This window comes from Mytilus californianus, unplaced genomic scaffold (genome assembly GCF_021869535.1).
Source record: "Mytilus californianus isolate M0D057914Y unplaced genomic scaffold, xbMytCali1.0.p SCAF_3, whole genome shotgun sequence".
Taxonomy (NCBI): domain Eukaryota; kingdom Metazoa; phylum Mollusca; class Bivalvia; order Mytilida; family Mytilidae; genus Mytilus; species Mytilus californianus.
This window is the reverse complement of record NW_026262679.1, coordinates 121,806,695-121,823,640: the sequence shown is the minus strand read 5'-3', so window position 1 is coordinate 121,823,640 and position 16,946 is coordinate 121,806,695. Positions and strand designations below refer to the sequence as shown.

The 16,946-nt window shown below is 36.1% G+C and overlaps 2 protein-coding genes across 2 annotated transcripts in view; both read right to left on the bottom strand.

Annotated features, from left to right (window-relative positions):
• LOC127736038 (ubiquitin-like protein 7) overlaps positions 1 to 16,946 on the bottom strand; it is a 38,120-nt gene that overhangs the window by 20,187 nt on the left and 987 nt on the right. The window contains exon 2 of the mRNA XM_052246537.1: positions 4,671 to 4,790. Coding sequence (XP_052102497.1) covers positions 4,671 to 4,790 — 120 coding nt within the window. The remainder of the gene's footprint in view (positions 1 to 4,670; positions 4,791 to 16,946) is intronic.
• LOC127736033 (golgin subfamily A member 6-like protein 1) lies at positions 6,166 to 10,252 on the bottom strand. Its single transcript, XM_052246532.1, has one exon. It carries the CDS (start codon positions 9,761 to 9,763, stop codon positions 7,565 to 7,567), a length of 2,199 nt encoding a protein of 732 aa, XP_052102492.1. The 5' UTR covers positions 9,764 to 10,252; the 3' UTR covers positions 6,166 to 7,564.

The window sequence follows — 16,946 nt, the reverse complement described above, 5'->3', positions numbered from 1 at the left end:
CGACGACGACGCCAACGTCATACCAATATACGACCACAAAATTTTTTTGCGGTCGTATAAAAACTGCAAAATTCCTTAAAATTACCAATTTAGTGACAGCAACCCAACAATGGACTGTTAGATTCGTTTGAAAATTTCATGGCTGATAGAAATTGGCCTAATGAACATTTTAACCTCACATCAGATTTGCTCTAATTGCTTAAGTGTTTGAGATATATTAGCCAAAAACTGCATTTTACTCCTATGTTCTAATTTTAGCCATGGCGGCTATGTTTTTTGACGAAACAGTAAATAAAACACAATCTTTATTCTAGATACCCTAAGCATCATTCAGCATAAGTTTGGTTGGAATTGGTTCAGTGGTTTCAGAGGAGAAGATTTTTTAAAGTTAGAAAACATGATAAACTAATTGTGTAAAATTGTCCTTTAGGGCATTAGCTCTTTAAGGGGTCAATTGACAATTTTGGTCATATAAGCTTATTTGTAGATCTTACTTTGCTGAACATATTTGCTGTTAACAGTTTATCTTTAACATTAATACTATTCAAGATAATAACCAACAAAATGCTCCGCAGGGCGCAGCTTGATACGACCACAGAGGTTGAACCCTGAACAGTTGGGGCAAGTATGGACACAACATTCAAGCTTGATACAGCTCTGAATTTGGATTGTGATTAAATATTTGACACAGCATAGGTTTCTGACACAGAATGAATGTGGTCTAAGAACTTAAAAATTTTAAATTGGACATTCACCTATTATGGTCCAATATCCAAAATCTAAATACATGGTTAGATTCAGCATATTAATGAACCCCCAAGAATTCAATTTTTGATGAAATCAAACAAAGTTTAATTTTGGACCCTTTTGACCTCAATGTGGACAAAGTTGATAACAGGGCCCAAAAATCAAAAATCTAAATACATGGTTAGATTCAGCATATCAAAGAACCCCATATATTCAATTTTTGTTGAAATCAAACAAAGTTTAATTTTGGACCCCGATTTGGACCAACTTGAAAACTGGGCCCATAATCAAAAATCTAAATACATGTTTAGATTCAGCATTCAAAGAACCCTAAGAATTCAATTTTTGTTAAAATCAAACAAAGTTTAATTTTGGACCCTTTGGACCTTAATGTAGACCAATCTGAAAACGGAACCAAAAATTAAGAATCTAAATACACGGTTAGATTCAGCATATCAAAGAACCCCAATAATTCAATTTCTGTTGAAATCAAACAAAGTTTAATTTTGGACCCCGATTTGGACCAACTTGAAAACTGGGCCCATAATCAAAAATCTAAATACATGGTTAGATTCAGCATATCAAAGAACCCCATATATTCAATTTTTGTTGAAATCAAACAAAGTTTAATTTTGGACCCCGATTTGGACCAACTTGAAAACTGGGCTCATAATCAAAAATTTAAATACATGGTTAGATTCAGCATATCAAAGAACCCCATACATTCAATTTTTGTTGAAATCAAACAAAGTTTAATTTTGGACCCTTTTGACCTCAATGTGGACAAAGTTGATAACGGGGCCCAAAAATCAAAAATCTAAATACATGGTTAGATTCAGCATATCAAAGAACCCCATATATTCAATTTTTGTTGAAATCAAACAAAGTTTAATTTTGGACCCCGATTTGGACCAACTTGAAAACTGGGCCCATAATCAAAAATCTAAATACATGGTTAGATTCAGCATATCAAAGAACCCCATATATTCAATTTTTGTTGAAATCAAACAAAGTTTAATTTTGGACCCCGATTTGGACCAACTTGAAAACTGGGCCCATAATCAAAAATCTAAATACATGGTTAGATTCAGCATATCAAAGAACCCCATATATTCAATTTTTGTTGAAATCAAACAAAGTTTAATTTTGGACCCCGATTTGGACCAACTTGAAAACTGGGCTCATAATCAAAAATCTAAATACATGGTTAGATTCAGCATATCAAAGAACCCCATACATTCAATTTTTGTTGAAATCAAACAAAGTTTAATTTTGGACCCTTTTGACCTCAATGTGGACAAAGTTGATAACGGGGCCCAAAAATCAAAAATCTAAATACATGGTTAGATTCAGCATATCAAAGAACCCCATATATTCAATTTTTGTTGAAATCAAACAAAGTTTAATTTTGGACCCCGATTTGGACCAACTTGAAAACTGGGCCCATAATCAAAAATCTAAATACATGGTTAGATTCAGCATATCAAAGAACCCCATATATTCAATTTTTGTTGAAATCAAACAAAGTTTAATTTTGGACCCCGATTTGGACCAACTTGAAAACTGGGCCCATAATCAAAAATCTAAATACATGTTTAGATTCAGCATATCAGAGAACCCTAAGAATTCAATTTTTGTTAAAATCAAACAAAGTTTAATTTTGGACCCTTTGGACCTTAATGTAGACCAATTTGAAAACGGAACCAAAAATTAAGAATCTAAATACACGGTTAGATTCGGCATATCAAAGAACCCCAATAATTCAATTTCTGATGAAATCAAACAAAGTTAAATTTTGGACCCTTTGGACCTCAATGTGGACCAATTTAAAAACGGGGCCCAAAATCCAAAAACTTAATACACGGTTAGATTCAGCATATTAAAGAACCCCAAGAATTCAAGAATAAAACCCTATTGAAATTGATCAAGAAATAAGCAATTTATACGAAGTATCTTCTTTTGCACAATACTGTGCAATTGAATATTTCTTGCTATTGCGCAATACTGTACAATTGACAATTTCTTGCTATTGCGCAATATTGTGCTATTGGATATTTCTTGCTATTGCGCAATACTGTGCAATTGGAGATTTCTTGCTATTGTGCAATACTGTGCAATTGAACATTTCTTGCTAATGTGCAATACTGTGCAATTGAAAATTTCTTGCTATTGCACAATACTTATTATATAATAATTTACACATTCTGTTTGGTGTGTATCTCCTACCATATCATTATTATTTGCTTTTAAATATAAATCAGAAATAACCAACTTAAAATGGAAAATTTTAAAAGAAAAAAAAAGGAAAAAAAGAAAAAAAAAGAAAAAAAAAAAAAATCCCTGCCCCCCCCAAAAAATTTTTTGAACCCCCTTATGATTCATCACCCCCAAACTCAATCCCAGCCTTCCCTTTGTGGTATGGTACCTTGCAGTACAATTTCAGAGAGATCCATACACTTGAACACAAGTTATTGTCTGGAAACTAGAAAAATGCTTATTTTTGGCCCCTTTTTGGCCCCCAATTCCTAAACGTTTCGGGCAATTACCCCCAAACTCAATTCCAGCTTTCCCTTTGTGATATGGAACCTTGTAGTACAATTTCAGAAATATCCAAACACTTACACACAAGTTATTGTCATGAAACTAGAAAAATGCTTGTTTTTTGCCCCTTTTGTGGCCCCTAATTCCTAAAATGTTGAGGCAATTACCCCCAAAATCAATAACAGCCTTCCCTTTGTGATATGGAACCTTGTGGTACAATGTCAGAGAGATCCATACACTTACACAGAAGTTATTGTCTGGAAGTTACAAAAATGCTTATTTTTGGCCCCTTTTTCCTTAACTGTTGGTACCATAACCCCCAAAATCAATCCCAACCTTCCTTTCGTGGTATAGAACCTTATGGTAAAATTTCATGGAGATCCATTCACTTAAACTAAAGTTAGAGTGCGAAAACCAATGTGTCTTCGGACGACGCCAACGTCATACCAATATACGACCAAAAAATTTTTAATTTTTGCGGTCGTATAAAAACTGCAAAATTTCCTTAAAATTACCAATTTAGTGGCAGCAACCCAACAATGGGTTGTTAGATTCATCTGAAAATTTCAGGGCTGATAGAACTTTACCTTATGAACACTTTTATTCCTTGTCAGATTTGCTCTAACTACTTTGGTTTTTGAGATATAAGCCAAAAACTGCATTTTACCCCTATGTTCTATTTTTAGCCATGGCGTACATGTTTTTTGATGAAACAAAAAATAAAACACAAACTTTATTCTAGATACCCTAAAGATCATTTAGCTTAAGTTTGGTTGGAATTGGTTCAGTAGTTTCAGAGGAGAAGATGCTTGAAATAGTTTACACCAGACGGACGACGCCGACGGACGCCAAGTGATGGCTAAAGAAAGGTGAGCTTAAAACACATGTTATAAGATTATTCTACTGCTTTAATAGATTTAAATATGCTGTGAAGTAAATCTACAAAATTTTGAAGCATTGAACATTTGACAATAATTCAATTTACTTTTTTACACTTCTACTAGTATGCAATTCTTATCAACATTAAATATCTTCTACCCTTTGTATATAATGATATAATCTACACATGTTATGTAATGATATATTCTACAAATGTTATGTCATGATATATTCTACACACGTTATGTAATGATATATTCTACACATGTTATATAATGATATATTCTACACTTGTTATGTAATGATATATTCTACACATGTTATATAATGATATATTCTACACATGTTATGTAATGATATATTCTACACATGTTATATAATGATATATTCTACACATGTTATGTAATGATATATTCTACACATGTTATGTAATGATATATTCTACACTTTGCATGAAATGATATAATCTATGCATTTTAAGTAATGTTATAACAAAAATTTACCCTGTGAGTCATCTTTCTCTGCAACAAATTTCTTTAATGCAAAAACTGTAGCACCAGCTTTTAAACCAGCACCCTCTAATGGTTGATTGTCTTGTAATTTTTTACCACAGTAAATTAATTCTGTAAAATCAAACAAACAGATAATGAGAAATTTCATAAAGTATGTGTATCCGGGATCTTTTAAGGATGTTTGCTTTACTGATTATTAACTTTCCTTATTTGTTTGTTTGTGCTTTTCTGATTTTTAACTTTCCCTGTAACATGGTTATAATGAACCTGTAAGATAAGAAAATCATTATTTCAGAATCAAAAGGTCCAAAACAGGATAAACAATTATGACTTCTAGTAAGGCTATTTTATTTCTTTACAAACCAAACTCCATAAAATTTGATGGACCTGATCAGATTTCCTAACATTTAATTTATGTTATCCTGGTATTCAGGTGAGTCAAATTTTACGGATATTGGTTTAAAGATTTATTTTATACTCTAGGAAGTGAGGATTTTGGGAAATAGTTTTTTTTTTTAAATGGGTCATCTTCATCTCGGCTGGAATTTTAACTAAATTAATCATAAATTTTGGATATTTTGAGAAATATTTTGCCCCATTAGGCAAAGAGAAAGCAGTTTGTATATGTGTAAACATTTCTAGCTATCAGAAAAAACTTCATGGTAAAAATATTTGAATCTCAAAGTTGAGAGCAAAATTTGTTTTGTGTCCACGTATAAAAATTGCTTGGTGCTTTGTACAAAAATGTTGTATATTGTCATACTTATTAGGACTACAATTCACAGTGTCAGCATCTAAAGGATTGGGGTAATTTTATTACCCCAAAATGATAATGACATCATGAAATATCAATTGTTGAGGACGCTTTAAGCCAATCACAAAGTTTCTGTGTACGCTTTTGAAAATATTACCCAAAATTCATTAGATTCTGAAACTGCGAATTCTTTAAGGGTTAGTACGGTGCAATCCAGTGTATCCACGCACCTAAGATGTTTGGTTTCACTTCGGTAAACTCATAAAAACAAAAATCAGATAAAAAATTGTGAAAAAATTCATAACATACTGTAAGCCACCCGAGAGTATCCTGTCCTATACTGGGCAGTTTACATACGAACACTCATAAAATGCAGTATCTGCTCCCCGGAGCACCTCAGTTTGTGTTTAAATATAGTTCCTCTGTTTGGTTAATGTATGTGTATTAAACGGCTTCCTTTGTATTTATTTGTTACTGTGCTATTTGTGTTGCTAACGGCTTTCCATAGTTTTTAATTTCGAACGAGCGTCCTCCAGCTCAAGTTGTTTTACCAGTGTAAATGCAAATACTTTTTGAATGTATCCAAGTTTGATAAAATAAAGTGATCTTTTCAATGCTAACAGTTTTATTTGCTGAACTGTTAAAAAAAATCATATAACATTATATGATTTTATATAAATAAACAATAGCGTTCAAGTGTACTGAATAATAAATCCTAAAATACATATATTTGTGGTGTCCGACGTGGTGGGAGATAGCTTACTGTACAAAAGACGGCTATTTAAACTTCATTATGTTATCCTAATTCTCACCTAAAGGTTATTACTGCTTTATTTGGAAATTTATTGTTTTCTAGGTTCAAACTTGCCGCCAGCAAAACTTTGGGCTATCTGCCATTACTGAATGCTCACGCGTTTATATACTAAATTGTAAGTGTCACGTGACATACTAATCCAATGGTTACTTGTCCTTTCCGGGTAGCCGGAACTATACAAAATTACGATATTGAAAAACATAGAATTGAAATCATCTTGAGTTGTCCTATGATTGTCCTTATACATAAAATATTAAAACAAAGCTATAGCATCTAAAATATCGATAAAGAAGCTTGAAATAAACAATCGGACACCACTGCGCGCGCATTGATTTAGCAGACGATCTGCGTAAGAACATACAAAGTAAATAACATATAACATAGTTCATTACAACCATCTAAATATTTACAATATATTTGTGTCCGGCAGGGTATACTTATAAAATATTAAATGTGTGGTATTAAAAATGCAATATTAGATCAATTGATCAGGGGACGAATTTGTATCAAAAGAGATAAAATCAACGTTTCATTCCCCACAAAATGGCAGACGGCAAAATCGCCGGTCAGTAAACAATTGCAGTTAAAGTATTTCCCTATGTATACCAGGCATATCAGACGTTTAAATATGAATATTTGGTTACCAGAAATGATCCTTAATACGGGAATTACATGATATATAGCATGAAGAAGGTAATCCATGAGTAATTACATACATTCCCTGCCGTAACACTTGTACACAAAAAATGTAAACAATGATAAAATCATTTCAAATTCCAGAGCTTTCACATAAAATCAGTTGCTTTACTGGATATATATCACCTTTGTACCAACATATGTACACACCTTACTTGTAAAACTATGTTTTAGCTAATGAAATGCCTCCCCCTGTAATTTATTGGCAAAAAGTGAAACTTTGGCCTGTGAAATCCATAAAAAAATAGTAAATTAATGCCATATCTTTGATTTCAAATGTAAAATGTTTCTCTAGCTCGCTGCAAGCCAAGTTACTATGCGCAAGAACACAACCGTTAAGTTTAAAAGATAATATTTGGTAAAAACTTGAATTTTGACTTGTGATCATAGTAATAAGTATAGTGGATTACTGCCACAATTGTAAAAAATCATTATAAAATATGTGTCAGTCTTGCCACAAATTAAGTATTTACTTATAAATTACACCGCACAATTTAATACCTATTTGTTTCAGTATAACATTCACCAGTACCTTACACTTCCCCCACCTTTAAAGACAATGAATTCTCCTGAATTGAAAATTTTAGCACATAATTATTATGAAGTTTGAGATCTAAAATGTTAGTGTTCAATGTCTTCTCCGAGTCTCAAGGGAATATCAAGAGCATCTATTCTCTTTATCACATCGTCTGTGGAGTTATCTCTCTCCTTCACTGCAGTTTCTAACATCTTTAATGTTTGTACAGTTGATGTGTCTTCTTTGTCACTCTTTATTATATAAGCCAAAGCTTGATATAAATAAAACCGAGATTTGGTTGCCATTGTGTTTTCTTCACTTCCTGTCGGTGTTTTTGTGCCTGGTAATGCTAAAAAGTGATACTTGAGTAGCAACTCTTCCTTTGTGAATTGTAATTGCTTTCCCGAGTTCAACTCCAGAGCTATACTGGCATACTCCCAATTAAAATACTTTTGCTCTGGAGTCATCTTTTTCCAATTTTTAGGTGGCCAACTAACAACTGCTGGGATGGTAATCAGTGGGATGACTTCTTCTTGATTCCACTCCCTTCTCCCAGCTGGGAAAAGTGGCATGCCACCTTTCCTCAGAAGTGTCCTTGCCCGTTCACTTGCGGTAATGTTGCCGTTTAGAGTTGTACAATCTGTGCCCCGATCTTCTGATGCTTCCAGTTCCTTTCTTTTACTTTCTTCATTGTGTTTTTCTTCTTGTATCCTCTTTTCCTCCTTCAACCTTTCTTCTTCGTCCTGTTTCTGTTTTTCCTGCTTCCTTTGTTCTTCCTCCTTCCGTCTGATTTCCTCCTCCTGTTTCTGTTTTTCCTTTCTCTTTAGTTCTGCCTCCTTTAGTCTGACTTCCTCGTCCTGTTTTCGTTTTTCCTGCTTCTTTTGTTCTTCCTCCTTCAGTCTAATTTCCTCCTGTTTCTGTTCTTCCCTTCTCTTTTGTTCTTCCTCCTTTAGTCTCATTTCCTCATCCTGTTTTTGTTTTTCCTGCTTCCTTTGTTCTTCTTCCTTCCGTCTGATTTCCTCCTCCTGTTTTTGTTTTTCCTTTCTCTTTAGTTCTGCCTCCTTTAGTCTGACTTCCTCGTCCTGTTTTCGTTTTTCCTGCTTCTTTTGTTCTTCCTCCTTCAGTCTAATTTCCTCCTGTTTCTGTTCTTCCCTTCTCTTTTGTTCTTCCTCCTGTAGTCTCATTTCCTCATCCTGTTTTTGTTTTTCCTGCTTCCTTAGTTCTTCCTCTTTAAGTCTGATTTCCTCGTCCTGTTCCTTGTCACCCTTTCCTTGCTTTATTTTCTTAGCCTTCTGTTCCTGGTGGTTATTCTTTTTCTTTCTTTTCTCTCCATTTTTCTCTCCTTCATTCTCTGTCTTCTTACTTTTCTTCTGGCTTGTTGCTTTCTCGTTCAGAATCTCTGGTTCTTCATTGTCACTGTCATCTTCCAATATAATATCTGAGGTTGATGGTGTTTTAAGTGGTGATAACGGATTTGTGATGGCTATTGTATGTTTCCCTGGGAAGAGTTCATCGGACGTTTTTATGTCTGCTATATATTCCTCTGATATGGATAGTTTCCTAGCTACTACCGGCGTCACTATAGACTTTAATTTACCGTCTATAGAGGCTGAGAAGGTATGTGATCCTGCATACTTGGTGTTTACCAGTGCCGTCATCCTCCTTATTAAAGCATCAAGCATTTTGTGATCTCTTAGAACCAAGTCATTCAAACTTATCTGATAGAATCGTATAGACACTCCAAGGTCTAATTTGAAGATGGCTGTCGAATCCCCAAGTCCTAATGTAAGTTGCTGGAGGGCCAGCCCTTCATAAATGGTGGGGCGTGTTGGTGAATATGACCCATTGGTTTTCTCCTGCTCAACCTCTTCCTCCTGCGTACCTCTAACCATTTCCCTAGGACACTTCCAGCCTTGAGTCCAATCCTCCTTCTTCCTGTTGGTGTTTCCAACCCTGTTTAGGAATTCTAGGACCTCAATCCTGGCTTTCATGGCCTCTTGGGAGTTTTCATTTGATGGTGAGATTACCTTTGCATATGTCTCTGGGTAATTCGACATCCAAAACCCATTGTTCTCACTCAAGAAACTGTACGGCATGATCTCTATTTTGCTGCGGTGGTTGGCCATGATGTGCTCCTTCAGGTCAACCATCCTCCTGTACGACTTCTCTTCAGGACACCAAACACAAACGACTGAAAGCCGTTTGTGTGGGGCAGCTGCCAGATGGTTCTTTAGTTGTCTCCTTGTCCTAAACGTCATGGGACACAGCCAACACTTCACCTCCACTTGTGATGATGGTCTCATTCTGAAATCGAATCAAATCTTTAAAATCCCTCCACCATTTATATAACATATACAATAAAAGATATGTATGTAGTGTGCTGTTGTGTGACTATATTTGCTTATGTGTTTTAAAATCCTCCCCCCATATGGCATATGCTGGTAGTAAATGGATCAGCCTACATTTCAATAAAAAATATGATATCCACCCCCTTGGTCTCCCTATTAAAAAAAATCTCAAGCCTCCTCAAGACAAAAAGTTGTCGTTAATTGCTTTCCGCCGCGCAGCTTGCGCATAAAATAAAACGCTTGGCAGTACAGTTTAATCTGCCATTCCCCTGGCAGGAAGGATCATCCTTCCCTTACAGCCAATAATATGTCCTGAGAAACAATGGCCATTTGTCTCCCTTACATATTCTTCCAGAGTGGATCCAACTCTAGGAATTCCAACATGACTTTCTCCAGTCTGAGATAAGTCATACAGTTACTCTTAAACATAGTAACTCATCAAAACAATTAAAAACGTAACAACTTGTACAACTAATTTCGGCTATTCAAACAACAACTATGAAAGGCATCTCAGGCCTTCCTACTGGAGAACCAAGTGGGCGGATTTCGTCCTTGATAGGGCAGTAGTCTATCGATGTGGTAGACCTTCCCTGGCTGTTTCTTTGACCTTTTCACAAGGTAAGTGATGTCATCAATTTTCCTTGTGACAACATATGGTCCTTTCCATTTTAGTGTCAACTTATGACAAATTCCTTTTCTCTTTGATGCATCATAAAGCCATACAGCTTGACCTATTTGTAATTCGCGCTTTACTGCTTTCAAGTCATAGTGACGTTTTTGATACTCAGAATTCTGCTTAAGATGTTTCCTAGCCAGTACATGTGACTTTAACATAGCGTCCTGTAATTCATTTATATATTTATCCGTTTCAGGGGTAGTGGATTCATCTGGTCCATCAGGACGTGGAATAACAGCTTCCATAGGAAGAAATATGTTTCTGCCAAACATCATCATGTTAGGGGTCTGTCCTGTGCTGGCGTGGACTGATGATCTGTATGCCATCATAACCTGTGGCAAAATCTCATCCCAGTTTCTCTGATCATTTTGACAATAAAATGTTAGCATGCTTAGCAGTGTCCTGTTAAATCTTTCAACGCTTCCATTAGATTGGGGGTGTTGACTTGTACTTCTAGTTTTGTCAATTTTCAGGAGATCACACAGATCTTGGAACAGCTTTGCTTCAAAAGACCTTCCTTGATCAGAGTGAAGCTGTAATGGTGAACCAAACCTACAAATAAATTCATTCACGATGGTCCGGGCAATGGTCAGGGATTCCTGGTCCGGAATAGCATATGCTTCAGTCCATTTAGAAAAGCAGTCACAAAGGACAAGAACATAACGGTTTTGTCGTTTTGTTAACGGAAGTGGACCAAGAATATCAATCGCAACACGTTCCATAGGCTCGCCAACCAAGTATTGACCTAATGGAGCCTTGTTTCGTTTAAGTGATTTCCTAGCAGCACATTGGTCACATTCTTTGCAGTACCTTGTTATTGAGCTTCTCATAGCTGGCCAGTAAAAGAGCTGCTGGATCCTACTTAGCATTTTATCTGGTCCTAAATGACCTGCAGATGGAACGTCATGGAAATACTTAAAGACTGTCTTTTGGTGTGATTTTGGTACCAGGAGCTGCAATTTGAAGTTGTCTACATCGTCTTTATCAGAACAATAAAATTTTCTATAAAGCATGCCATTGTTTATTGTCAGCCTATCCCATTGTCGCCATATTGTTTTCTGGTATGATGTTCCTTTTGATACTTGGTCCCAGTCAGGTTTATTTTTCTTTTCTTGAAGATATGTCACAATGAGTGACATGTCTGGGTCTTCCAATTGGCATTGTCTAATACTGTCAGGGTCCCATCCTTCTATGCAATAGCCACTTGGTGTAGCACTAGACTGATTTCCTGTCTGACTTCTTGTACATATTCGTACTATTTCTATTCTTGGTGTTGGCTCCTCATTTTCATGTAACTCCTGGTTAACAAAATCAGATTCTTCAAGTTGAATTTCGTCTGTTTCGTCGTCACTTGTGTGGTTTCCAGATTCTTGTTTCTCGCATGATTTACAAGGTCTTCTGGACAGAGCATCGGCATTTGAGTGTTTCCTTCCAGCCCTGTGTGTCACTGTCAAATTGTAAGTTCCCAGTTCTTCGAGCCATCTGGCTGTTTGACCAGTGGGTTTCTTTAGATTTTTCATCCATGATACAGCTGCGTTATCTGTGCGCAGCAAAACTTTCTGGCCATATAAATAATGATGAAATGTCTTTAGTGCTATAATTACAGCAAGTAGCTCTTTTCGAGTTACACAGTATGCCTGCTCATGTATGTTCATAGATTTGCTCATGTATGCAATAACTCGTTCAAGACCCTCTTGAATTTGTGACAAAACTGCCCCGACAGCCTTATCACTTGCATCTGTGTCAAGTATGAATGGCAAATTTGGAAGAGGGTAGGCAAGCACAGGTGTACTTGTTAAAGCATTTTTCAACTGTTCAAATGCCTTTTGACACTCGTCATTCCAAGCAAAACGGCTATTCTTTTCGCAAATTTTGTGCATTGGTCTTGCAATTGCTGCAAATCCCTTAACAAATCGCCTATAGTAAGAACAAAGTCCTAAAAAGCTGCGCACCTGTTTTGCAGATTTGGGGATTGGCCAGTCATCTATAGCTTTTGTTTTCTCTAGATCGGTGGAAATTCCATCCTCAGACACGATATGTCCAAGGAACCTGACTTGTTTTTGAAAGAAAATGCATTTGGCAGGTTTCAATTTTAGATGTGCATTTTGTAGGCGTATAAAGATTCTTTCTAACCTTCCAAGACCCTCTTCAAATGTTGAACTTACTGATATGATATCGTCCATATAGAGTAATAGTTCTTTCCACTGTAGCCCTCTGAGAACATTTTCCATAAGACGCTCAAAAGTAGATGGGGAATTTGCAAGTCCAAAGGGCATGACAGTGAATTGATATAACCCTAAACTTGTCAGAAATGCGGTCTTTTCCTTGTCGTCGGGAGCCATGCCAATTTGCCAAAATCCTGAATTTAGGTCCATTGACCCGAAGAATTTCCCCCCAGCGAGCGAGTCTAGGCACTCGTCTACCCTCGGAATCGGGTAGGAATCCTTTTTAGTGACGTCATTCAAAATTCTGTAATCAACACAGCACCTAGGCCTGCCATTTTTCTTCATTACAAGGACAATATTCGATGCCCAAGGACTAGAAGATGGTTCAATGATTCCTTTGTCCAACATCCGGTTGACTTCTGATTTTTCCATCTCTTGCTTTCCAAGTGGCATACGTCTAGATCTTTGCCTAAAGGGTATTGCATTTCCTGTATTTATTCTATGTGTTACAAGGTCTGTCCTCCCTATGTCATCATCTGTCCGTGAAAAGACATTTTGGTACTGTGAAAGGAGTCTGGAAAGCTGTTGTCTTTGGTTTTCATTTAAATAAGTTGAACTCCTTTTTAATAAGTCAATAAGATGTTCTGGTATTTCTTCACCAGCTGTAAAGCAATCTTCTTGTAGTGTTCTAATCTGCTCTGATTTCAAATCATGCTCAGTATATGATTCACATGTTCCTATTGTTTCCTTTTTATACAGTTTAACTTCGTCGTCACCATAGTTGACAACATTAACAAAGTGTGCTTGATCTTTTGTATTTATAATCCCAGGTATTGCTAATGTAGACTTTGCTGTTCCTGTCGTGCCCTCTATTAATCCGTATTCTGTTAAATGATTTACACCCGGTATTTCTACAGGCATCATAGTACTCGTCATTGGAGGAATTGTCATGTTGTCTTTAATTTCTACTCTGCAAATCATATTTGCCTTCCCTCCAATCCAACATTGTATTTCCTGGTTGTGGATCGTGTGTAAGACCATTCGCTGATAATTAACTTTACTTACTTCCTTAAGTAAGAAATCCTGTCCAAGTATTCCATCCTGATTTATATTACATATCATAAAATTTTGACTGAAATTTTCTAGACCAAGCTTTAGTTCTAATGTGATTGATCCAATAGCAAAAACTTTGTTGCCATTAACGTCAAATACTTCGGACTTGTTTGGCACTAAAGAACACCAAACATTTAAAGGCAATTTTTCGTAAACCTCAATAGATAATATTGACGCTGTTGAGCCACTGTCAATTAAAAAGTTGACAGGAAACCCATAGATTAACCCATTTGTATAAAACCCATTATCCCAATTATCATCTGTTTCCCCTATATGTCCTGTCCGGACATGTTTTTCTCCCTTTATATCAGGCCTTTTATCTTCTGTCACTAACTCACGACCTATTGAGCCAGCGTTCTGTCGTTTCCCTGGTTATTATTAAAAGAGGTATTGTGTCTTTGGTTGCCCTGGAAGTTCCCTCTTGCTCTTTGGTTGTTTTTGTGTGGACAGTTCCTCATAAAATGGTCTGGTGAGTTGCAACTGTAACACCTGCCAGTATTTGCCCTCTTTGTATCCCGATTCCCGTGTCCTTGTTCCAGCTTTGCTATCCTATCTTGTAAAGCCTGCAAATTGCTCTGATAATCCTTTTCACTCATGTGTCCTTCGATGTCCTTCGACTCCACAGCTCTGATTGTTGATTTCTTTTTGTCTCCATCCCCGAGTATTGACTCATATCTTTCTATAACATCAACAGCGTCTGCTATTGTTTGACATTCCTTGTCAATACAGCGACATTTCATTTCTACAGGTATTACCTTAAACAACTGGTTTAATGCTAGAGACTCCTGCGCTGCTAAGTCAAGGTCATAGTACGCCTTTTGCGCTAATTGCCTTATGTCATCCCCCACTTCAGCTATGCTTTCCCCTGGCATGCGCCTGCGCATCTCTAACTTTGAGAGCCAACGATTTTTGTGTTTTGAACTCCCAAACCTTTGATCTAACTTTTGTGTTAGCATTTGGTATGTGCGCCTGTCGTCAGGAGACAAGCTCATGTAGTATGTCCTTGCTTGACCCCTCAAGCTAGCTGCCAAAAACAACAGTTTTGTACGATTTCCCCATTGTCCCAATTCAGCGCAGTCCTCAAAATGCGACAAGTATTCCTCCCAACAATCCTTCCCAGAGAAGGGTTCAGGTTTAAGTGTTACCTTTGGTGGGCCAATTGGTTGCATGTTATGATTACCCCTATCATTCCTATCATCAAAATCATGTCTCTGATATTCATCCCGTCCTTTAGGTCTCTGAGCTATTTCATCACCATGACCTTGTAAAATAGATTCCCTATCAAAGTCGTCATTGTCATCAGTATGTATTTGATCCCCTTGTCCTAAGTCATCTAAATCCCTTTCCCTACGGAAATTTATTTCAGGGTCTGGGGAGTTCCTACCAGCATCAGCCATATTCTAAATAAAGACTTTTAATTTTATTTGTTGTTTCATATTTTTTTAGTTATAATTAATTTTTGTACAGTAAATCCACCACGTCGGGCTTAAACCACATTGTTAAGTTGACAGGTTATTCCAAGGTTCGTATCCTGGATGCTAATTAGAATTTTAGCATCCCACTTCTGACACCAAATTGTAAGCCACCCGAGAGTATCCTGTCCTATACTGGGCAGTTTACATACGAACACTCATAAAATGCAGTATCTGCTCCCCGGAGCACCTCAGTTTGTGTTTAAATATAGTTCCTCTGTTTGGTTAATGTATGTGTATTAAACGGCTTCCTTTGTATTTATTTGTTACTGTGCTATTTATGTTGCTAACGGCTTTCCATAGTTTTTAATTTCGAACGAGCGTCCTCCAGCTCAAGTTGTTTTACCAGTGTAAATGCAAATACTTTTTGAATGTATCCAAGTTTGATAAAATAAAGTGATCTTTTCAATGCTAACAGTTTTATTTGCTGAACTGTTAAAAAAAATCATATAACATTATATGATTTTATATAAATAAACAATAGCGTTCAAGTGTACTGAATAATAAATCCTAAAATACATATATTTGTGGTGTCCGACGTGGTGGGAGATAGCTTACTGTACAAAAGACGGCTATTTAAACTTCATTATGTTATCCTAATTCTCACCTAAAGGTTATTACTGCTTTATTTGGAAATTTATTGTTTTCTAGGTTCAAACTTGCCGCCAGCAAAACTTTGGGCTATCTGCCATTACTGAATGCTCACGCGTTTATATACTAAATTGTAAGTGTCACGTGACATACTAATCCAATGGTTACTTGTCCTTTCCGGGTAGCCGGAACTATACAAAATTACGATATTGAAAAACATAGAATTGAAATCATCTTGAGTTGTCCTATGATTGTCCTTATACATAAAATATTAAAACAAAGCTATAGCATCTAAAATATCGATAAAGAAGCTTGAAATAAACAATCGGACACCACTGCGCGCGCATTGATTTAGCAGACGATCTGCGTAAGAACATACAAAGTAAATAACATATAACATAGTTCATTACAACCATCTAAATATTTACAATATATTTGTGTCCGGCAGGGTATACTTATAAAATATTAAATGTGTGGTATTAAAAATGCAATATTAGATCAATTGATCAGGGGACGAATTTGTATCAAAAGAGATAAAATCAACGTTTCATTCCCCACAAAATGGCAGACGGCAAAATCGCCGGTCAGTAAACAATTGCAGTTAAAGTATTTCCCTATGTATACCAGGCATATCAGACGTTTAAATATGAATATTTGGTTACCAGAAATGATCCTTAATACGGGAATTACATGATATATAGCATGAAGAAGGTAATCCATGAGTAATTACATACATTCCCTGCCGTAACACTTGTACACAAAAAATGTAAACAATGATAAAATCATTTCAAATTCCAGAGCTTTCACATAAAATCAGTTGCTTTACTGGATATATATCACCTTTGTACCAACATATGTACACACCTTACTTGTAAAACTATGTTTTAGCTAATGAAATGCCTCCCCCTGTAATTTATTGGCAAAAAGTGAAACTTTGGCCTGTGAAATCCATAAAAAAATAGTAAATTAATGCCATATCTTTGATTTCAAATGTAAAATGTTTCTCTAGCTCGCTGCAAGCCAAGTTACTATGCGCAAGAACACAACCGTTAAGTTTAAAAGATAATATTTGGTAAAAACTTGAATTTTGACTTGTGATCATAGTAATAAGTATAGTGGAT